The sequence below is a fragment of the Manduca sexta genome, chromosome 26, assembly GCF_014839805.1.
Source record: "Manduca sexta isolate Smith_Timp_Sample1 chromosome 26, JHU_Msex_v1.0, whole genome shotgun sequence".
NCBI lineage: Eukaryota > Metazoa > Arthropoda > Insecta > Lepidoptera > Sphingidae > Manduca > Manduca sexta.
Genome location: NC_051140.1, coordinates 3,467,613 through 3,493,091, shown reverse-complemented (window position 1 = coordinate 3,493,091; position 25,479 = coordinate 3,467,613). Strand labels below are relative to the sequence as shown.

The window sequence follows — 25,479 nt, the reverse complement described above, 5'->3', positions numbered from 1 at the left end:
ATTATTTAATAGGAATTGAAGTATTCTTTTTTTTAGACAATGAGCCCGCGAAACTGCTGAATTCCACTGAGCCAAGAACACACACTACAGACGAAGAGGCCAATTTCACGAGGCTAGTCAAACAAGATGTAGAGTTGTATAATGCCATCATCTTGCTGCGACATACTACTGCCTATCCCCTCAAATTTAGTAATGGATATTATCGCTGCTATTTTTGCAGTAACCAATATAATGATCCGAATTTATATAGGCTACATATAGATTCAAATCATAATGAAGTTGACAAAGCCAAAATTATCAATTTAAACCAGACCCATAATCAAATAAGAGTTGATATAACAGGTCTTCGCTGTAAGGATTGTGCTGAACCGTTTGTTACTCTGGACGCCGTAGGTCGTCATCTCGCCAATGAACATCAGCTTTGTTTTAAAGTTGGAGAAAGCTTGGGTCTCGTGCCGATGAAATTGAGGAAAGATAATTACGCATGTCTTATTTGTGATAAGAAATTTACTGGTTATAAAGCGTTATCAGTCCACTCTGGATCTCATTATTTTAGAATTATTTGCGACGTGTGCGGTAAGAAATTTGAAAACGTGTCTAGTGTGAGAACTCACATGTATCGGACCCATTCAGTGGCATGCTCGAAGTGTAAAGTGCCTTTCTCCTCAGTCGAAGCGAGAAAAGATCACGTTAGAAGTAACGAAGCTTGCTTTCCATTCAGATGCACTGTTTGTAAACAAAGATTCCTATTTTGGGAAAGGAGACAGGAGCACTTGGAAATTGTTCACGGTCAGCCAAAAAAGGAATTCCCTTGCGCGGAATGTGATAAAATATTTAAAAAGAGAACTCTACTGTACTTGCATTTCAAAGCGACACACACAGATGATCACAGATGCAAAGAATGCAATAAAAGGTTTTCAACCAAACGTCATCTACGTGAGCATCTTAGCATCCACTTAGGGCAGCGACCTCTAGAATGTTCTGTGTGTCAGAAAACTTTTAGCAGGCACAGAAGTTTAAGGAAACATTTATCCATACATAATAATAGTAAAAAGTTTGTGTGTCAAACCTGCACTAAATTGTTTGTTGAAAAGAAAAAGTTGGCATTGCATATACAGAAGTGTCACCCTGAGACTGTGAACCAGGAATACACAACTGGTATTGATTAATTAATTTAACATTGATATTGACATTAATGACACATATCTTTATTGACATTTTGGTGTATAGATGAATTCCCATCTCAATTATATTTTGATTATAATACATCAATAAAATGACATCGATGAATGTAGTGTAATGGTAATCCGAATGAAAATGCTACATCAAATTATTAGTTTTTTTCTTGCAACGACCTTTATCTTAAAGCCGTGGAATGTGTAAAGATATTTTTCTGATAAATTTAAATCTTCGCTAACGCATCAAACCAGATCAAGACGTTGATTGAAAAGGATTTAGAGTTTCAACCACTACGTTTGTATAAAGGGGTGTTAGTAGAATTCATTACACAATAGTTGTCAGATTTTTTAAGGCAAAACCCACGGTTTTCACCAAAATAAACGATCTCCGTTAAAAATACTTTTAAAATAACAATATGATGATGTATTACGTATACAGCGGTGTTGATCGTCCAAGTCTAAACACATTATCAATATAATACACGTTATAAATGATTTCACATTACTTAACCTCTCGCCTGTATGCACAAGGTATACACAATATTGGAACTTTTCCACTTTTGGTTAAGCTTATTTCAATTAAGGATGTAAATGGCAAGTCGATTGCCACATCGCCCACAAATTCGAATAGTGTTTCTAATAGAATTAAGTTATATAATTCATTTTGAACGCCTAACTTGGGAACAGAAACCAACATGTCACCGGTTTCAATACATAAGCATGATGCCGTTACATTAATGACGCGAGTCAAATTTCATTTATAAAAACATTCTGATTTAATAATAACATTAAATACAACACCAAAATATGGTTATCGACAAAGCTGAGATAGAGGCAAAGTGCATCTGAATGACCGAGGGCATTTCTTTTGTTCTAGAAAAGGGTAGTGAACCCTATATCGTCGCGAGGAGAAACGCCGAGATTGTCCTGGCATATTCCACGGTGTACCCGTTCAGACTTCCCGAGCAGAACATGACTTGCGTGTACTGTGGCGAAAGCTACGAAGATCCCGCTATGTATAGGAGGCATATGGACGATGACCATCAAACATTTAACACCCGAATGGCATTCGTGCATTGTAACGAAGGATATATAAAATCGGACTGTACAAATATCATTTGTCGCATTTGCGCGGAACCATTCGATACTTTGGAAGAAATCGCGGCCCATTTAAAAACTAAACATAACAAACCCATAGATTTAAATGTGGAAATAGGTATGCAGCCATTTAAATTGAGAAAGGATAGAATGGTATGTGCTATTTGCAACTTTAAATCGTTAGGTTTGCGCCAGTTGAGCAGACACACGCAGTCGCATTTCTTGAGATACACTTGCGAGTCTTGCGGCAAGTCGTACGCCACTAATACGGCCTTGAAGAACCACATGCGGTTTTCTCACATAGGAGACGAGAGGATTTGTAGAAAATGCAAAACTACATTCAATTCTTTGGAAGCCAAGAGGAAGCATATCCAGGAGTCTCGAAGATGTTGGTCGCATCTTTGCATGGTTTGTGGCGATAGATTCATGACATGGAATCTTAAACAGGCTCATTTGGTGGAAGTACACGGGACGCAAAAGAAGGATCACATATGCCCTGAATGTGGCGAAGTGTTTTTGTGTAGAAAGAAATATCGGGTTCATTTTAAAATTGCACACACGGATGACAATTTTATGTGTTCGTGCTGTGGACTCAAGTTCGATACTAGAAGGAACTTAGAAGAACATCGAGTGAGTCATACGAAAGAAAAATTGTTCCCGTGCACTGTGTGTCCCAAATCGTTTTCTAGAAAGAAAAATCTTGTCCAGCATATGTGGATACACAGTGAATACAAAAGATTCGAGTGTAAGTCTTGTAACAAACAGTTCAACCAGAGAGTGAGTTGGAAAGCTCACATGAGGTCGTACCATCCAGATTCTGTGGCTATAGATGAAGGAAAAAACAATAATATTAAATTCTTCTATTCGGTGTTAAAGACAGATTAATAAACAATATTTACACAGTAAAAATATTAATGTTTACCATTTATAATTTAAATAGGATGTACATTGCGTGTGCAGCAAATTCAGGGTTATAATTATAGTTAAATCGTTTGGTGTTAGATTGCGTACAAATATAGCTTGATCGGAAAAATAGAAAGCCTGCTTTCGGGGCGCCACTTTTGGCTTTTTGTTGTAAAGTTAAGGTATTCGGCATAAGAAATTATTATAGTTCTATATTTTACTACAACATGGCGAGGGTTTTTATTTTCCCGGTCATGTCGTATATTACATTATACACAGACAAATTACCAACAATACCATGCCTTAGTTACTAAAAATATCACAATATATAGAATTATATGGCGGTAGGTGCTTGCAACTAGAGATACAGGGCTAATACCTTATATTTTAATATTGTAAACCACTAATAAAACATCATATAGGTTTATTTAAACCTGTGCTATTGTTATTCAAGTTAAAAATGTCAAGTTAAGATGTCAATCTGTGTCAAGTTAAAAAAAAAAGTAAAGATGTTTGAGTGTTGTGCGCGGTGTTCGGATGTTTCATAAAAGTACAGAGATTTAGAAAGTCTTACATTAATATAATAAAGATTACATTTTGACTTCGAAGAGTGCTGTTATACGGGGAAGGGAGGCGGATCGTGAGCAAAGTCTAGTTAAAATAATTTCCTTTCATACGATTTTGCGTGACAATATTACAATGCTAGTCTGGGTTTGTAGTTTCTTCTACATATACGCACGCGTATTCCTGTCGAGCTCTCGAGTAATAACCTGATACAATTAGTTTTTTTTATAATAATCTTACGTTTATACTCTTACGTTTTGAAAGATCGGTATCGCGAAATGAGGGCAAAATATTCTCGTGTATTGTTGGTTGGTTTTTATTGGGAAGGAGTCGCACTTATCGCCTGTTACTGCAAAGTATTTTGAAGTTAATGTTATGTTAACTTAGAACATTTTGTTATAAAATTAAGTATTTGGTTTGTTTATTTAATTATAATTATTATTTTTACAGTTTTTGTATCATTGTTCTGGTTGAGCTATGAACTTATGATTTAGGTACAAGGTATTCGATGTAACCATTTAGGCACAAGTTTTTTTACAGCGAGGCGAAAATATGTCCTGGTGCTGCTTTTTGACAAAAAAGATGATTATTATATTTTTCCATAACTGTGTTCATAACGGGTTATAGTACCACAGTACATATTAAATTAATGCTTCGCATACGATTAACTCGGCAAAAGTAGTTCACCATTATTCCAAATTATAATTGTATCCTATAATTGTTTACGTTTAAGACATTCGAGATTTGGGTTTGAATAAAGGAAAGAAAATACGACCAGTGTTAAAATTTCGTTCGGATACTATTAGTTGCATCAAAACTTCGATACTTCTATAAGTTAATAGTTATACTCAAAAGAGCCCACAAGAACAAACCTAGAAAAAAATACATTCTCTAATTCGGGACGTTTCTTTTGTTCTAGAACAAAATCTGATGTCCGTCGCGAGAATGAACGCTCGGCTTTTAATTAAGTACTCGACAGCTCATCCATTCAAACTTCCAGAGAGCAAAATGGTTTGCGTTTGTTGTGACGAAAGTTTCGCGGAACCCGCCGAGTTCAGAACGCATATGGGCAGTAGGCATAAAGATCCCAAAAGTGTGCTTGGTCGTATACCAAACGGATATGTGAAGGTGGACTGCACCGAACTTCGTTGTAGGAAATGCGCAAACAGGTTCCATGAATTGCAAGAGATTGCCACACATTTGTGCACGGTTCATGGAACGTTTATTAACTTAGAGTTTCCGTTGGGGTTGATTCCTTTCAAACTTCAAAAGCGTCAGCTTTCGTGCGCCATGTGTAGTGTCAAATTGTGTAGTTTACGAACTCTAAGTCGACATACTCTGTCTCACTTCAGAAATTCTACTTGTGAGAGGTGCGGGAAGTCTTATTCTAACGAGAGGTCTTTGCAGTATCATGTTCAGCAAACGCATACCGGCAAAAAAAGTTGTTCAAAATGCAAGGCTGAATTTGATACGTCTCAAGCGAAGTTGAATCACTTGAAGGAATCTCCAAAATGTTGGTATCACATCTGTGGTATATGCAATGAACGTTTTTTGACTTGGAATAAAAAACAAACTCATGTAAATCTCGTCCATCTAGCTATCAAGCAATCCTATGTATGTCCCGAATGCGGAGAGAGTTTTACGAGTAGAGGTAAATATAGAACTCATTTTACTATTAACCATACGGCTCAGTACTTTGCTTGCTCGTTTTGTGATGCGAAATATGAAACCAAGTTGCGTTTAGACGAGCATATGGTGTCTCACACTAAGGAGAAGTCTTTCCCGTGTACTGTGTGCTCGAAAATGTTCCCGAGGAAGAAGAACCTCGTCCAACACATGTGGATTCACAGTGAATACAAAAGATTTGAGTGTAAGCTGTGTAATAAGAAATTTAACCAAAGAGTCAGTTGGAAGACGCACATGAAGTCGTATCATCTCGAGCTTGTGGATTTTGAATGATGTTTATTATAGAAAATACATTTATTTAATAAAATTATCTAAATGACTTCTTTATTGACATGTCTGTGAGGCTAACTTTCATCGTCTGGTGTGGCAGAAGGCGAATTTAAAGTTTCATCAGACACAGTAGCAATTTTATGCATTTCCAGTGCAGAAACGAAATCGTACTTTTACGAGCGTGTGGTATTATGATGTATCACATTTCAGGTTAAGTCCTGTTGATCGTTTGTACAATGTGTCTACAGATACCACTGAGGACTGTCGTAGATGGACTTATCGTCTTGCTAAAATACTTGAGAACTGTGATGATAATGGAGATAAAAGATTAAAAAATATTTTTAAATTAAAGAACATGACTGTATAAAAAATAAATAAAAGTATGTACATATATATATTTCCTGGTCTTATATTTGTTGAGCTCAGTTCCTAAGATAGTTTTGTTGTTAGCTTCAGGTGATTATTTAGGTATTTTACTTTAGCATAGCGTGCAAATCGTAAGAGACAACAACATATTGCATAAATAAAAAACATATAACAGGCTACCGCTATATCGGGTACGAATTCGAGGATTCGGGCTGATACTTAGCCGAAAAACACAATACCTATTGCGACCTTAGAGCTTTGTCGTACCGCGCACGCAATACAACTGCGCCATCGAGGCAGATTTCGAGTTTAGGTCAACGATTGGAATTTTTACTTCTCGGTACATTGTCTCTGAGACAAAACAAAGTATGAAAATATATTAATCGTCATCAATATTAAGATCCTATGACCTCTGGATGGGGCAGAGCTTCCACATGGACTCCATTTCCAGCGGTTTTGAGCTTCGCATTTGATTACGCTCTAAGTCTTCCCATCGTCGATCACAGTGCGCCGTCATTAAACGTAGTGCTACCGAATTCGGTTTCGTTAAATTGGACTCGAATAGGAAACATTACACGTATGTTTGAATGTGAAAAGTGTAGTCAGGAATGCCTATGTGTATTCCCGTAACGGAGAGGGGATCCATGATTTATTTCGCACTAATTTTTTCCATACCTAAGATATTTTAAATATTAATTACTACCGCAACCAACCTGTGTTTGACTAAAGGTTTCTGTTCCATAGTATTTATGTTGATTATAAAAAAAAACAAGTATAAGGAAGTAAAAGCGTTAAAATAATTGAATATTTTTCACATATCTCTAGTTTGTTTATTTTAATTTTGGCAGTTGTTATATTTGATTCTTTTAAATTTACATTAATGTGGCAAGACGAAAAATATTTTGTATCGAAAGAAAAAAAAATTATAAATAAATAAAATGGTAGATTATAATTGTTTTACATTGCGAATCTTGTTACAAAATAAAAATAAAATTGTGACTGTATGACTCATTTGGCAATAGCTACAGTCACCAAAAAAGTAGCTAAACTTCTTTAAAACTTCAAAACGCTTGTACATATCTACTTCAATTCGCAATAATATTTTATTTATTTATCTAAAATAAAGTTAACCGTTTGAAGTTTATTCTACTTAAGTATTTTGTGTGTCCTTACACAAAAGTTTGGAAGCGATTTGAATATTTAAATTTGTCAGCTACTTGTGGGCTATACTATTATTTGACTCATACATAGAAACGTTAAACTATTAAATCAGTTAAAGCCATATTATGTATTTATACCGTTTATCTTTGTGATTTTATGGTGTTAAAAGGCTGTTAAAATATTACATTTTCTGTTATGATGTTGTTTACATATTATTATGATTAAAATAAATATAGATTCTAATTTAATTGAATGTTTTATTTGGAGTTTTATATTTATAATTTCAATCTGTTTGTGATATATTCCTTGGATGGAATAATTGGCCGTAACATAGTAGTTTTTGATGAGATATGTATAAGTAATGGCAGTAATAAAAGCGATTTGACAACTGCCTACGGTAATACGAAAATGGTCAGTTAAGTTTTTTTTAATAAAAACATATTTTAGCTGTATTTGTCCGTTACGTAAACTCTACTACTTATTTCATGATCAAGTTAGGCGAATTACAACGTCGCGTCAATTAAATAACATTACAGATTTTGTTGTATCACAGTTTTGATTAATAACACTGTAAATCCACAACGCGGTAAGAAGATAAATAAACCCTAGAATGACCGTAGGCATTTCTGTGTTCTAGAGGACACCCAGCTCTCGATCGAGAGGACAAACGAGGCCACTACGCCCCAATCGACTGCTCGGAAAAACGCGGCCCTCATTATAGCCAACTCGACCGCGTATCCCTTCCGGCTGCCTGATGCTTGCGTCATGTGCATCTACTGCTTCAAGCGATATACCAACACCTCGCACTTTAGACAGCACATGGAGACAGAGCATGTAGATTTCAAAGTAAAAACCGCTTTTGCTCATCTACGCTCTGGTTACATCAAAGCAGATTGCACTGATCTTCGTTGTAAATTATGTTCCGAAACTCATCCAACATTAACGTCTATTGCGCAACACTTGAGCGATGTTCACAAGAAGAATTTGAATTTCGAAGGTGACTTTGGCATTCAGCCGTACAAATTTTTAGATGAGAAATTCCTATGTGGGATTTGTGACGGAAACTTTCCCGGTCTTCGTCAGCTAAGCAGACACATGTCGTCGCACTTCAGAAACTTCACTTGTGAGGAGTGCGGCAAGTCATTCCCAACTAAAGATTCACTCCAGGCTCATTTGAGATTTTCGCATATTAAAGATGATCGGATATGCAGAAAGTGCAAACAGACATTTTCTTCACTAGAAGCTAAAAAAGAGCATGTGGTATCTACGCCAAAGTGTTGGATATATCGATGTAATAATTGTTCGCAAAGATTCATGACGTGGAAGTACAAAGAGCAGCACATGATCGAAGTTCACGGAAGGAATGAGAAGACTCACTCGTGTCCTGAGTGTGGAGTGATTTTCCTTTCTAGGTCTATATACAGAGTTCATTTTGCGACTAATCATGCTGGGATCTCCTTCGATTGTTCCGATTGTGGAAGGAAGTTCTCCAATCAAAAGGATTTGGATCAGCACAGCGTAGTGCACACCGGCATTAAGAATTATAAGTGTGATGTATGTTCCAAAATGTTTCCGAGGAAAGATAACTTGCGTCAACACATGTGGATACATTCTGAATACAAGAGATTTGAATGTGTACCGTGCAAGAAGAAATTTAATCAGAAAGTCAGTTACAGAACGCATATGAAGACTCATCACTCTGCCTAATTTAGTTAAAAATATACATCGTTAACACATTGATATGCAAAGGTATATTTCATTTTATCAATCATCGTTTAGCGTACTACCCAAAAAGCTATAAATGAAGTTAAAAGCTTCGTCAATATAATATTATACATGTAAGTGGATATATTATATTCTATGTTAGATGGCAAATATTAAGGCGGAATGCCTCATCTGCACCTAAAATTCGCTCTAGTCTGCCATTCGGTTAGCAACCTTTAACCACTCCAGGTGCATCCGGAGTAAGTGCCGCACACATATAGCTGAGTTTACATCTAAGTGTGTCTTTTACATAACATTCCTATAGTAAATAACTCCATAACCTTCTCTCAAATAATACGAACAAATTAGAATATACATTTTCTAGCTTATAATGTTACGTTTGTTAAATGTTTTATCACACATATCATATTTTTTTTACATCCATTAGTTGGAGTCGCCGTGGTAAAAAAAAATTCATATGTTTTCTGCGACGGACGCACCTGTTGTCTTTAAGCGGGCAACATTATACGCCAGGCATACTTTAAAAATGTACTAGAATGCGAACACACAAGCTTCGACTTCTAAAATAAGTGCGATAGTAATGCAGTACATTACATACGGGGTGTTTAATTTACACGACGCGAGTCTTGCAAAACACATAATTAGTTTTTTTTTTATGCGGCAAAGTGACCCCACTGCACCTGATGATATGTGGCGTGGGGTCCAATAAAATGTCGACTGACGAGAGATGTTTACCCAGAGATAATTATGCCGGCCTGTTGATACTGGATATACACAGGGTGATCCCGGAACGCGACACACTTAAGTGGGCCCCTATGGCGGGTTTTAACACCTTGTGTACGGTGGTTGCTATTTGGGCGGATATACAATATATCCTATCATCAGCAAAACACTAACTGCTGTGATGGTTTATTTGGTTACATGCTTGCCCGTAGTGGTCATTTTTACAAACGTAGCGTTTGCCCCCACCCTGACGTTTCTATTTGCTATGGAAGTGGAGTTAACGTCCTGGCAAGTAACAAGCAGCAAAGGTGCTAGCAGTCTAGTCATATATTAACAAAAAACGCTTTGGAATAATATATACTTGTACACACGTTTATCTAGTCATTTCATGATATGTTGGCTGAAAGCCGCATGGAGACTTCTGTTTGTTTCATGAGATATTAAACTACAACAGTAATAATAATCGAAAACCGGATTTTTGAAAATATGCTCATTTTCTTCAAAATGAACTATCATTTTCAGTTCATTTTCATTATCAGTTCACTAGAACTTGTTAAGAAATTTATGCATAAAATAATGTACAAGTTAACTTTCTAGCAATATTTCATAATACGGTCAACCATTATTGAGATAGAACGTCGAGTGGGAAGCTTTGAAACATCGCTACGCCTAAGTGTGGTAGCAACGAAGATGCTTTTAGTTACGAAATATGCTTTTATTTTGAAATTTAACATAGTGGATATTTTAAATTTCCTTGTTTTACCGACGGTTTATAGTCCTTAAAAACTATATTTTCAGCCATCAAAGTAGAAATCCAAAATGGCATCCTTTCTTTGATTAATTCTCACATAAGTTCTACGGTAAATCTATATTTTGAGCTCAGAGCGTTACCGTGTTCGGTTATGGATTTGAATTCACTTGACCTTAAAATCAATAAACTTAAAGAGTGACCCCTTTCTTCAGTTACCGCGCTAGATCAGCTATAATCTGTGATTAAAGACATGCCCAGCCTTGCGCTCTTGACACGAGAAGTATTAATATAATCACATAATATATTTCTTGCCTTCAGGAATCATTTTAATTATTATAATTTATATAGTCATCGGCTATTTACCCTAGGCATTTCTGTGTGTTTTAGAGGGCACGCAGCTCTCCACCGTGCGGAAAAAGGAAGCAACGCCGCTTTCGACCGCTCGGAAAAACGCAGCCGTGATTATGGCCCATGCGACCGCGTATCCCTTCCGGCTGCCGGATTCTTGCGTGATGTGCATCTTCTGTTCCAAGCAATATTCCAACTCTTCACACTTTAGACAGCACATGGTGACAGAGCACGAGGATTTTAAATTGAAAAATATATTTGCTGTGTATCGTAGTGGTAATATTAAAGCAGATTGCACTGACCTTCGTTGTAAATTATGTTTGGAAACCCATCCATCGCTGAGAGCAATTGCACAACACTTGAGTGATGTTCACAAAAAGAATTTGAACTTCGAAGGTGACTTTGGTATCCAGCCGTATAAGTTTTTAGATGAGAAATTCCTATGTGGGATTTGTGATAGCAATTTTCCCGGCATACGACAGCTAAGCAGACACATGTCGTCGCATTTCAGAAATTACACTTGTGAGGAATGCGGCAAATCGTATCCGACAAAAGACGCCCTACAGGCTCATTTGAGGTTTTCACATATTAACGACGATCGCATATGTAGAAAGTGTAAACAGACATTTTCGTCGTTAGAAGCAAAAAAGGAACATGTTGCATCTACGCCAAAGTGTTGGATATATCGATGTAACAGTTGTTCGCAAAGGTTCATGACGTGGAAGTACAAAGAGCGGCATATGATCGAAGTTCACGGAAGGGATGAGAAGACTCACTCGTGTCCTGAGTGCGGGGATGTTTTTCTATCTAGGTGTTTATATAGAGCACATTTTGCGAGTAATCACGCCGGGATCTCCTTCGATTGTTCAGATTGCGGGAGAACTTTCTCGAACCGAAAGAATTTGGACCAACACAGCGTGGTGCACACCGGTATTAAGAATTACAAGTGCGATGTATGTTCTAAATTGTTTCCGAGGCAAAGTAACTTGCGCCAACACATGTGGATACATTCCGAATACAAGAGATTTGAATGTGCACCGTGCAAGAAGAAATTCAACCAGAAAGTCAGTTATAGAACGCATATGAAGACCCATCATTCTGCTTAATCTAATGAAAAAACACTAGTTACGCATTGTATAGGAGAGATCGGACGGGTACTTTATAACTATAATCGTTTTCAATAAGCGATCCTATACTTTAATCCTCGTGCCGATGCCGGGAATTGTTGCCTCCAAATGACTTATTTTGATTGGTTGATTTGATTTTGAAACATTTTTGATTGGTCCACATTCGTAATGGATCGATAAACTATTCGGGTCGTTTATTGGAAACGGCGGTTAATCTATTGCGCTAAAAATGAAACTACCTTAGGCTTCAGTCAAAACTATAAACAAATTAAAAATGATTGTTAACATAGTGTAATGTTAATTAAAGTTATTACCTTGTCACCAGCACTAGGTCTTGTGTGACATATAATATATACTGCTGTAGCAGGATAAATTTAGTTAGTTGTGTACATCTATTTATTGTATCGCAAATTATGCCAGTGCGCTTTAAAAAAAAATCATTGAGTATATTAAATATGAAAGGTGCGTTGTACTTTAGTAGGAATAGATATTTTCGACTGCCTTGGCGGCGTAGTTGTATTAACAACTGCAGTGCTAAGGTCTCGAGTTCGATCTCCGTGTCGGGCAAACTGATATATGGATTTCTACTCAGTATCAGCCCGCATTCTGGAATTTGTGCCCGATATGGCGATAGGCTCGCCCCTTATCACATCATGGGAAGGAATAAACACGGCAGAAATTGGTTGCACACGTTGCGCTTCTGCTACCCCTTCGAGTTAAGATGGCATGAATGTGGGTAGGTGTAAATATTTTTCTAGTTGCTAAATAATTTAACTTTTTGCTCCGTTTGAGTGAAATTCGTTTTCCGAAATAAAAATAATCTAATCAACAAAATATAGACAAGGCATTTTACTGAGACCTAATATTGCTTTTCGATGTTTATTGAAATAATGTATAGAATCGGTTAGGTAGTTCCAGATACTTATAAACTCTGTACCTTGTAATCTTTACCTTTTTGTAATATTCGTAAATATAATTGCATTTTAGATGTTCGTAATAGTTCTAATGTGATTTCTAACGTATTCTCTTTCTAATGGGAGGAATAGTACAGATATGCACACACATGGCTATATGTGTATGCAGATTGCATTTTTAGATAGGTCTACGAGGGCAAGTACCTTAGACTGATGTAGTTACGGAAAATCGTTCTGTCCTCAAGTTTAAAGACATTCATTTACAAATTTTGGAGGAATGTCAATATTTCCGAGTCAACATTAATACCGTGTATGTTTGTCATTTATTATACATGTAATGCAATGTATTTGAAATGCCTCGGACTTTCAAGCAATATACATACACGCAAACTTTATTCAGGCAATATATAAAATGCTCTAGGTTTGTATAGAATACTTGCTAGTTCACCGGCAATGTATAGTATAAATTTAATAATTTGGTCTGTATTAATTGATGTTATGTAAGTATCTACTTCCTAATAAAATTGTTATTATGGTGTTTTACAACGTATTCGGCTTACAATTCGGACTTTAAAAAAGTGATGTCATAGAAATCTACAAATTGGTTAGGTTAGGAAGGAATTGAATTCACGAGCAAGCGCCAGATAGATATATTTAAGCCTAAACTCTTTTCACACTTTACCGACTGCGTATTCGGTATTGTATAGAATGCCTAGACTAAGTATAAAATGAATAATTTTTCATACGTTACCTGAACGTTTCGGGCTTCCTTTATATCGTCTAGACATTGTATGGAATACCAGATTATGCAGATTGCTGGTAACATATATACTAAACATATAAGTAATATGTTAGTAATTAATTTTAAGAATTACATACATAAGAATGTGATGGGTAATATAGAAATGAGTAATTGTACTTTTATTTTACTTGTGTTACACTTCACCCACTGCCATCCACTAGTGGACCTAAATTATAATTAAATGACTGTTATTAAATAGTACGTGGTAGGCCAGCGAGTTAGGGACTCAGAAAGTCAATGGAGGTATCAGCATGAAAATAATACGTATAATACGATACGGGAGAAGTTACAATCAAGCATTAATTCCGAAAACTTCTAGAAACTATTTTCTTAAAAAAAAAAACCTATTATAATACTTCTACTAAGTACACCGATTTTTTGCATCCATCACCTTTAATCATTTAAGACTTCGACACCTCCACCTAATCTTTTAGGCTGTACCAAATATTCTCAATATTCCATTGTAATTGGTTGTGGGGTTTTGGAAATTAGCGTGTAAAAAAAAACAAAATGAAACCATTAGAAATACTTCTCCTGAACAACTTTATTGTTTTAATAATAATTGTAAGTTGTAATATCAAAAGTTTGAAATCAAAAGTCTTACAAATTCTTATAATCATTCTAATTAAAAATCCTTACACATCCCACTGACTAACAATAATGAAACGAGTTTTGAAAATGGCGAAGGTACGCTTTTTAAACATATGTAAAGACATTTATGTGTACCGAAACCGTAACTTTAGGGCAAATGTGACAAAAAGAAACATATTTATGATGGCGGCTTTCATTCTACAGTTGGTTAAGCCTGCATAAATAATATAATTACGTAGATTCCTACTGGATTTTTAAAAGAAAACAGCATATTGTTGTATCATTAAAAAAAATAACTTGGACCGATTTTGAAAAAAACTACTTAAACCATCATTGATACTTGATACTGATTACATATAAGGGAACCATAAAAGTAGGCAAAATCACTTATTAGGAAATTTATGATAATATATGATACGGGTATAAATAAGTAAAATTTTTAAATTACTTGCGGAGGGCAATAAATTGAAATTGATATTGATTTTTATATCAGTTATTTGGATATTATTGATTGAAAACATCTTTTCATGTTTTCGGAGCTCATATTTATATATGTTTTTTTTCATATCGTTTATTAATTGTTTCGCTTCTTTACATAACTATGGAGTGTAAATAGGTACCATACTCAGAAACATAATAGAATTTTACAACATTTGACTTGTTTATTTTGATGTGTTGGAGCCTCTAGATGTATAATATTATCATTATCAAAAAATTTAATGTTGTTTTTAATATTAATATTTTACGACAGCGCCAAGTATTGATAGGGTTAAAAGATTCAGATTGCGCCACCAGATGGCAGAGCTTTTGTCTTGCACATGCCTTTCGCTACCATTTAAGATTCGTATATTTATGGCATGGAAATAAATTATATTTGGTTACTTAAAAAAATATATTTTTATTTCTTGAAATAATAGCAAGTTCTAATCTATGTATTTTATAGTAATTGATTGGTTTATGTGCAAAAAATTTTTGATATATTTACTACCCATGTTGGGAAATGTGGAACTCAGTCCCATATTTCACACAATGCCGTCTGCTATAAATCCTGCTATCGAAATATCTGTTCAAATTATGAGCAGTTCTGTGCAGTTCATTTTTTTATCCTATAAACAAATGTCTAAAAAGTAGATTTAGGTAAAGATTTGGCGTTTTCAATTCTCATTAGCTATAAATCAAACTAAAGAATTTTGCTGTAGGTTTATTTATGGCCATTTGCTAGTTTGCCCTAAGTACATGCTTCAGAATAACCTCTAAACAAAACAATTTTCTGCTCTCTTTGTTTCATGTTTCGGCAAATGTTTAAGAGTTACTACACAAGCTAGGGAATTTATATGCCATGAGTGAAATTTGGGAGACTATTAATATTTGAGGGGGGTTTTGGGAGGAAAATTTGTTTGGTCAAGAGTGAAACACGCTGTATTAGTTGGCTAAAGAAATATTTTATTAAACAAAATCGAGGGTAGAGGAAAAGCTCTGTTTTTTTTTGGCAGTTTCCTTATTCCATGTTAGGTAACTACAAAGCGGGAGCAACAAATAAAAATACCTGAACAGGACAAAATTTGCTTTGTGTAGTGTTTACGGCAAATCGCGAGCAGATGAGCCGGTTTTACAAATTACGGTTCTATCTTTATAAGGCGACATGTTGTGCGAGATCCAATCCAAGTGTTTAAGTATCATTCATCTTGTTTATATTTCATCGGCTATTTACCTTAGACATTTCTGTGTGTTTTAGAGGGCACGCAGCTCTCCACCGTGCGGAAAAAGGAGACAACTACATCGCTTTCGACCGCTCGGAGAAACGCGGCCGTGATATTGGCCCACTCGACCGCGTATCCCTTCCGGCTGCCTGATGCTTGCGTCATGTGTATCTTCTGTTTCAAGCAATATTCCAACTCCTCACACTTTAGACAGCACATGGAGACAGAGCACGCAGATTTCAAAGTTAAAACTGTGTTTGTTCTTTGCCGTAATGATTACATTAAAGCAGATTGTACTGATTTACGTTGTAAATTGTGTTCAGAAATTCATCCAACATTAAAAGCAATTGCGCAGCACTTGTGTGATGTCCACAAAAAGAATTTGTATTTGGAAGGGGATTTGGGTATTCAGCCGTATAAGTTTTTAGATGAGAAATTCCTATGTGGGATTTGTGACGGAAACTTTCCCGGTCTTCGTCAGCTAAGCAGACACATGTCATCGCACTTCAGAAACTTCACTTGTGAGGAGTGCGGTAAATGTTTTTCGACTAAAAATATACTCCAGGGTCATTTGAGGTTTTGTCACATTAAAGATGATCGCATTTGTAGAAAGTGCAAACTGACTTTTTCGTCGTTAGAAGCAAAAAGGGAACACGTGGTGTCTACCCCGGATTGCTGGAAGTACCATTGTAACAGATGTGTGCAAAGATTCATGACTTGGAAATGTAAAGAGCAACACATGGTCGAGGTTCACGAAAGAAATAAGAGGATCCATTCGTGTCCGGAGTGCGGGGAGAATTTCTTTTCTAAGTACACTTATAGAGTTCATTTTGCTACTAATCACGCCAAGGTCTGCTTCGATTGTTCCGAATGCGGCAAAAAGTTCTCCAACAAAAACGACTTAGACCAACACACTGTGGTGCACACCGGCAAAAAGGTTTACGAGTGTGATGTATGTTCCAAAATGTTTGCGAGAAAAAAGAACTTACTGCAACACATGTGGATACATTCCGAATATAAGAGATTTGAATGTGTACCGTGCAAGAAGAAATTCAATCAGAAAGTTAGTTATAGAATGCATATGAAGAATCATCATTCGGTGTGATTTAATAGAATAGATTATTTATGCATTGTATAGCTGAGACCATAATTATTATTTAGGCTTTCTTGATAAGGACTTAGTCTTGCTAGAGAAAGTTAAGCTACGTTAATGTAATTTTATTTTGTTGACCTTATTGTATTTTTTCTCTGTGCTTTCTTTAACAGTTGAAGTGAATGAGGTAATTAAAAAATTTAAAATATTTTCTTAGCTTAAAAGCCTATTGACATTAAAATTTAAAATCGATGTCTGGGCATGTCTCCAAAGTATATTGAACGGAATAGAAATAAACGGCCATTTTGAATTTCTTAGTTTTAATACCAATAGATTTTAAAATTCATCGGCTATTCACGAGGCCATTTCTGTGTGTTTTAGAGGAGATGCAGCTCTCCATCGTGGAGGAAAGGGAAGCAACACCACTTACAATCGCTCGGAAAAACGCGGGCGTAATCATGGCCCACGCGACCGCGTATCCCTTCCGGCTGCCTGATGCTTGCATCATGTGTATCTTCTGTGGCAAGGAATATGCCAACTCTTCACACTTTAGACAACACATGGAGGCAGACCACGCGGATTTTAGAGTTAAATCCGTATTTCTTCATTGCACTAATGGTTATATTAAAGCAGATTGCACTGACCTACGTTGTAAATTATGTTCAGATACTTATTCAACGTTAAAGGCAATGGCACATCATTTGTGTGATGTCCACAAAAAGAATTTGTTTTTGGCAGGTGATTTGGGTATTCAGCCGTACAAGTTTTCTGAGGAGAAATTTCTTTGTGGCATTTGTGACAGCAATTTTCCCGGCCTTCGTCAGCTAAGCAGACACATGTCGTCGCACTTCAAAAATTTCACTTGTGAGGAGTGCGGCAAATGTTTTACGACGAAAAATATTCTCCAGGGCCACTTGAGACTTTCTCATTATAAAGAGGATCGCATTTGCAGAAAGTGCAAACAGACCTTTTCGTCGTTAGAAGCAAAAAGGGAACATGTTGTATCTACATCGGATTGCTGGGAATATCATTGTAGCAGATGCTTGCAAAGGTTCATGTCTTACAAGGACAGAGAGCGACACATGATTGAGGTCCACAAAAAGACTAAGCCCATTCACTCGTGTCCGGAGTGCAAGGACACTTTCCTCTCTAAATACACCTATAGAGTTCATTTTGCTACTAACCACGCCAAGGACTCCATTAGTTGTTCTGAATGCGGCAAGAAGTTCCCCAATCAAAGGGAGCTGGATAAACACAGCGTGGTCCACACTCATATCAAGAATTACAAGTGCGATGTTTGTTCCAAAATGTTTGCGAGGAAGAAAAACTTACTGCAACACATGTGGATACATTCTGAATACAAGAGATTTGAATGTGTACCGTGCAAGAAGAAATTCAACCAGAAAGTCAGTTATAGAACGCATATGAAGAATCATCATGGTGCCTAATGTAGCTGTATAATATAATCCAAATACATGTTTTATGTTTAGGAGAAGAAGCAGATTAATGTATTTATATTGTATCGTATACTTCATTCTTCTGAAGAATTTTTTGTTCTATGCTTATGATACGATACAGTTATTATGGTCTAGTCAGTATTAAATCAGCAGTAATTTCTATCATCTATGTATCTTATAACTTACTAATATTTAATATTATAAATACGAATGTTAGTATGTTAGTTTGAAGTAAACTTAAAAACAGTTGAATTAGGTGAGGTTTGGCACACACATAGAATGTATCTTGGATTAAAACATAGACTACTTTTAATATCGATAATATGTTCTCGTAGGATTTTCTTAAATTATTTTTTATCTGTTTTTCTATGGCGCTGGAGTCGTATAGGTAAAGCTATGAATTGGTACAGCGATTCAGGAACTTTTGTAGCGGAAAAGGCTTTAAATTCAGGCGAAGCCGCGATTTAAGCCTAATATAAAAATAAAGACAACTTTCTTCTCTTTGTGTCAACCAATTTCTTTTTTATGTTTAATAACTACTGGTGAAGTTTAGTATTACAATAATAAAAACAAATTACAGTTATATATATCAAGAAAAACCTTAGTACCCATTTTAACTACATTGCGTGCACTGCGGAGTGTGAGATTTGGCAAAATTAAAATTCCAATAGCGAAGCAGAGCAGAAAATATATATTTATTTTGTATAATATGTGTTCTTAATGAAACATTAAATTCGACCGTCGAATTTGGACTTCATACTAGGAACAGCCACCAACAAGCATAGGGGACGCTACCTTATGAATACTTTCTGTTTGACGCTATTTTCTGTGAAAGTTTCGGAATAATAATTTAATTTAAAGAGCATATGGCAAACTCCTCAAAAACATAGTTTTGTACACGTAATGCTCCACAGGTTCATAATTATTTTTGCTCATAACAGTATAATTTTAAATTTCCTTATAATTATAAAAGGTTATCTACGGTCAAACAAGAAATAATAATGCGTTTACTCAATTAAGTTGCTATATACTTTCCACTGGCAATCGCTACATACTACATAAACATATAAATTTAACAGTACGGCGCATACTTAAGAAATGTATTTTATTGTCGATGATAGACGTTTTTATTCAAGTACGCACCAGAATGTTTTTTTTTTTATTATCTATTCTAAGCTTGCCTTCTAAGACTGTAAGAATGTTTTCTTCTATTTTTATTTAAACTTAAGTGTTTCTGGCCTTTTCTGCATCTAGACAACCAAAACATTCTCATCTTGATTTTACGTCACATTTCCTAAACGAATAGAATCTTAGATTCGCGGATCAATCAAAGTTTCCATTTAGAAGTCCAACACTACAGCGCGGCAGCATATTTAAAAATAAACACTAGAATGACCGTAAGCATTTCTGTGTGTTTTAGAGGGCAAGCAGCTCTCCATCTTGCAGAGAAAGGAGACCACTACACCGATTACGACCGCCCGTAATAATGCGGCCTTAATAATAGCCAACTCGACGGCGTATCCCTTTCGGCTACCGAATGCCCGCGTTATGTGTGTCTTCTGCTGCGAGGATTATACCAACTCGTCGCAATTTAGACAGCATATGGCGACCGAGCATTCAGATTTCAAAATACATACTGCCTTTGCTCATTGCCCTTCCGGTTACCTCAAAGCTGACTGCACTGATATACGCTGTAAATTATGTTCGGAAGCCCATCCAACGTTAACATCGATAGCTAAGCACTTGAGTGATGTTCACAAAATGAATTTGAATTGCGAAATTGATTTGGGTATTCAACCGTACAAGTTTTTGAATGAGAAATTCCTTTGTGGGGTTTGTGACGGAAACTTCCCCTGCTTACGTCAGCTGAGCCGGCACATGTCGTCACATTTTAGAAATTTTACTTGTGAGGACTGTGGCAAATCATATCCGACGAAAGACTCCCTCCAGGCTCATTTGAGATTCTCTCATATTAAAGATGATCGCATTTGCAGAAAGTGTAAACAGACGTTCAATTCATTAGAAGCAAAGAAAGAGCATATGGCGTCTTCGCCGAAATGCTGGATGTATAATTGTTACAGATGCTCGCAAAGATTTATGACTTGGAAATTTAAAGAGCAGCACATGGTCGAGGTCCACGGTAGGAAGAAAAAGACACACTCCTGTCCTGAGTGTGGAGACACGTTCCCAACAAGGTCTACTTATAGAGTTCATTTTGCCACTAATCATACCGGGACATCCTTTCAATGTCCCGACTGCGGGAGGAAGTTCACCAGAAAAAAGAACTTAGATCAGCACAGTGTCGTCCACACCGGTATCAAGACTTATGAATGTGATGTATGTTCCAAAATGTTTCCGAGGAAAGATAATTTGAGACAACACATGTGGATACATTCTGAATACAAGAGATTTGAATGTGTACCGTGCAAGAAGAAATTCAACCAGAAAGTCAGTTTTAGATCGCATATGAAGACCCATCATTCTGCCTAATTCTATAAGAAACTCACTAATTTGGGTTATAATTATAATAAGAGGTAGAAGATGTTTGAAAAAGTTAGTACACATTCAAATTTTAAAATAAGAGCAGTTGAAATCAATTAATGGTTGATTCATGTTTAGAAATCAATTTATTGTCAGTATTTGAAATTTGTCCAACTTAATCCATAATCCTTAATCCATAAACTTAATTCATGGATTTTTAAAACATGAGCTGTTCAAAATAAAAATCTCTTATGTAACATCTCTGTTTGAATTAGTAATTAACCATCGATTTGTAACATACCAAAAGCCCTCATTCTTCATCTTATACTACTACGCTTTAAATTAGATATGCAATTGAAATATGCCAATAAAAATCGATTGACTTTTAAGCATTCGTTATATCTCATATAGGACAGTCCGACTGAATAGGTATCATTTCATTGTGTATGTTTATCGCCAAGAATGCCTTTCCTGGTATTCTGATACTTATCTCTTGCTGCAATTGTAGTGTGGACGCTATGAGAACCAAACATGAGCTATGCAAATTTAATTCCGGGTGTTGTTGCTATTTTTTATAAACAATCGTCGCGCTAGCCATCAGCCGAAGTTATATTCGGTATTTTCTACATATCATCCCTTATAAGTCATCGAAGTTAGTCTGTACTTACTTTGTATCAAGGTCTGAAATGCTACTTTATATAATAATATGAGCCCTGTGTAATTTACTGCCCTACTGCTGGGTACGGGCCTCGTTTAGAACTAAGAGGGATTATTCCTTAGTCCAGCACGTTGGCTTACTGCGGATCGGCAGAATTCACAAACACTTAATTTTTATAGAGGCTCTATTAAGTTCTATTACTATCTTTTTGTCTATAAACCACTCCAGGTTGACCGGTAAAAATGCCTTCGGTATTGAGTCCTGCTTTAAATAATATGCGGACAAATGACTAAACCAGGAATTAACAGTCATAGGTTATGGGAAAGTCCATTATATAATGTTCTGTACGTTTTTACCATACGTAAAATATATTTTATGCTTCAAATAAAATAGTTTTGTAAAAAAATAAAAATTGAATATTCATAGATATTCCTGAAGTGTGTGTTTACTAATATTCGAGAACAACACTACTACTATTAAAGGAAGCAAGTTAAGTGACCAAGGGCATTTTTTTCTGTTTTAGAACAAAGCCCGATGCACATCGCGAGACAGAACGCCCGGACCATAGTGGTACATACCACAGCGTATCCGTTTCGACTGCCCGAGAGTGACATGGTCTGCGTGTATTGTCACGAAAGCTATTCAAATCCAGACATGTTCAGAGAGCATATGACTGATATGCATATGGAAGTCAAATTGAGAATCGCATTTGCCCACGTTAGCGAAGGATTTCTTAAAGTGGACTGCACCGATCTTCGCTGTAGGATCTGCAACGAAGCATTCGATGAGTTAAAAAAAGCCGCTGAGCACATCAACAGCGTTCACAATAAGGTCATAAACTTTGAGTATGAACTTGGACTGCAGCCGTTTAAAGTGAAGTCTGACCTGCTTATGTGTGGCGTGTGTGGGCTGAAATCATCGAACGTTCGTACATTGAGCAGGCATATACAGACACATTTCGTCCAATGTACTTGTGAATCGTGTGGTAAATCTTACGCCTCTGCCACCTCCTTAAAACACCACATTAAGAACTCTTGCAGTAAATCCGTCTCAGAAAAGCAACAGCACTGTAGACGATGCAAGATAGTATTCGATTCACCAGATGATCAAAAGAAACATCTTGAAAAGTCTAAAAGATGCTGCCAACATATATGTAACGTTTGCGGAGATAGATTCGGTTATTGGAGGTTAAAGCAACAGCATATGGAAGACGCACATGGCATACCTAAAAAAAAGTACCCGTGTCCCGAATGTCAATTAGTGTTTCCAAAACATAATCTTTTGAGACATCATTTCCAGATGCATCACACTAATGACCATTGGGTTTGTTCTGTTTGTGATAGGAAGTTTGATAGAGAGTATACGTTGAATAGGCATATGATTGTGCACACTGGAGAGAAGGCATTTGTCTGCGATGTATGTTCTAAAGCGTTTCCTAGAAAGTCGACGTTAACGCAACACATGTGGATTCACAGTGAAGTAAAGAGACACGAGTGCAAGATGTGTGATAAATACTTCAATCAAAAAGTTACCTGGAAGACTCACATGAAGTCACGGCATCCGGAACTTTGTGATTTTTAAATAGACGGTAGTTAATAGGTTTATGAGTCCCATATTTTAAATTACTGAACAGAAATTGAAAGTCTATAAAGCCCTGACAAGTGTTTACGGAGTTCGTATTTCTATTCCTTCCGATTGCTAGATTTATAATTGAAAGTTAAGTAACGGTAAAATTAGAAATCTTATAGGAGTATATATACTAGTTGTGCCTGCAACTCCATCAGCGCTCACTTAGATTTCATCATAACCCTCCCACCTTTGGCACACTATCCCGTTTGTTTCTATCACATACTAAAATTTGACTACTTCAATTTTCTTTTAAATACATTATTGGTACGACCCGCACGCCATGTATTGCAAGTAAATTGTATTAAGCATAGAACCTTCCAGAAATTGCAAGCAATAAGTTCACAAAGTTTTATTGCAATCATTCCATTGCAATACAACTTTGTAAACAGGTTGTTATTTTTTAAAAATTATTTACTTGGTTTTGTAGGATTTCTATCTTCTCTTTAGTTTATTTGAATACGGTTTAGTGGAATTTATGTTAAAACCTGAAATTGTTTAAATTTGAACTTGTTAAACAAATTCCGTCTTTAATGATATTTCGTTAATGTAAGATTTGTTGTGATTTGAAGTGAGGGGGAAACAAATATAAATAAAACAAATTCTTCCGGGAGCCTGTTGTAAACTATGTTATTAAAGTACCTAATATTTCGCAGTCGTTCTGCGGCTTCGCGCGGGACTTATGCAGGATCATAGATAGGCCATCAATATCGCTTAAAATATTCTAATTATAGATAATTGCTGATGTTACAGTGTATTGACTGTGTTTCCATATTATCAAAATAACCTTGGTAGTCCTCATTATGCACGGGTTCGTTATATTTTATATCTGAGAGATTGCGGTTTCTTTTTGCGGTAAAGTGTTTTTCTTTATACAGCCTAGATAATAAGTTTAGAGATTCTTTCTTTTTTGTTATAATATATAAGATTACATCGATTTGTTGGCAACATAAAATAGCAATTTAAGTTTGTATAAGTGGTTTAATAATATTTAAAAATGTTACGTACAAGTTGTAAACTAAGAATGTATGATTTTAAAATTTTAATAAATTGTAAACATAACATTGTATTTTCTTACGCATCTGGCACGAGATGAAATTAATTAAATAGTCCTTGAAAATTTAAAGGCTTCTATTTGATTATAAAAAAGTCTATAATATTCCTTTCATATATACTTTAAAATAACGATACTACAACCTGTTTGTCCGCTTGGTCGATAAAACGATTTGTTGTCAAAGGTCGTTTTTTTTCCTTTGTTGACTGCCGAAAGACGAAGCGTCGATTGAAATTGGAAGTGAAAGGGCCTGGGGAAGGTCCACAAGATCAAGTCTTAAGACCTCACCTTAAAAAAAATATATGTACAAAAATTTCTTAGGTATGTGAAGTCTGCCAGCCCGGACTAAGCCAGTGTGATGGAGTAACGCCAGTTTCTTTATACTAATAGTCAAAGTTACTGTTAGTGTAGCCTAAATTTCGATATTTGTCTTATGGCAACTTCTATGGATTTCACTGCAGTTGTATAAAGAACTTATAAATTAACAACATGTGTAATAGAGATTAACCATAAATTGTAATATCATTGAGCTAATTGTATGCTTAGCTATCGTGTGTCTTCCATTATAACTTGTCGTGAAGAGTAATATTCCAGCATGATAATAAAAAAAGTACTTATTATTGGATATTTTTATTAAAACTTAATCGATTGCACATGACTGTCGTAAGAACAGAAGCAGACCGATAGATGGCCACAGTATTTTGTGGGTTTTGTGTGATATATTATATTGAGGCTGCACTTTGTTGTTGCAAGATAATTTATTCGGTGGGTTATTATGAAAATAATTTGGCGGGACCATTTTACTTTCCGATTTATTAGGATCTTCGAAGTTTAATTAATTTTTAAAGCGATACTCCTTTGTGACTGAATTAACTCAAAAGACTATAAAATCCATAAAGCATTTTTTTACAAAAAAATAAAAAAATATTATACATCAGCTCCATATGATGCATTTTTATTCGTTCAATAAATTGCGTTCTGACTTCGGCATTCACCTGATACTCGCACTTTTTAATTTATCCATGCATTTTTCATTCTGTGTTTCGGTTCAGGATTGACTAAATCTTATGGCGGGAAAAACGTAACATTTATAATTTGGTTTGGATAAACACGGCACAAGACATTTGGTAACACCCACCATCATACCATTGATTAATCACCACAATATTAGATTTTACGTTATTTTACTCCAGAGTCATAAAC

General features: G+C 35.8%; 1 protein-coding gene across 23 annotated transcripts in view; it reads left to right on the top strand.

Annotated features, from left to right (window-relative positions):
- LOC115450047 (gastrula zinc finger protein XlCGF57.1) overlaps positions 1-25,479 on the top strand; it is a 67,546-nt gene that overhangs the window by 12,483 nt on the left and 29,584 nt on the right. The window contains exons 5-6 of one of the 23 annotated variants that reach the window (XR_003939243.2): positions 19,878-21,010; positions 22,120-22,323. The exons of 12 other annotated variants lie outside the window; for them this stretch is intronic. Coding sequence is in view for 10 of the 11 variants with exons in the window: in XM_030177985.2 (XP_030033845.2) it covers positions 37-1,169 (1,133 nt within the window). In the remaining variant the exon portion in view is untranslated. 10 more of the 23 variants (XM_037443608.1, XM_030177994.2, XM_030177987.2 and 7 more) reach the window with 10 other exon arrangements.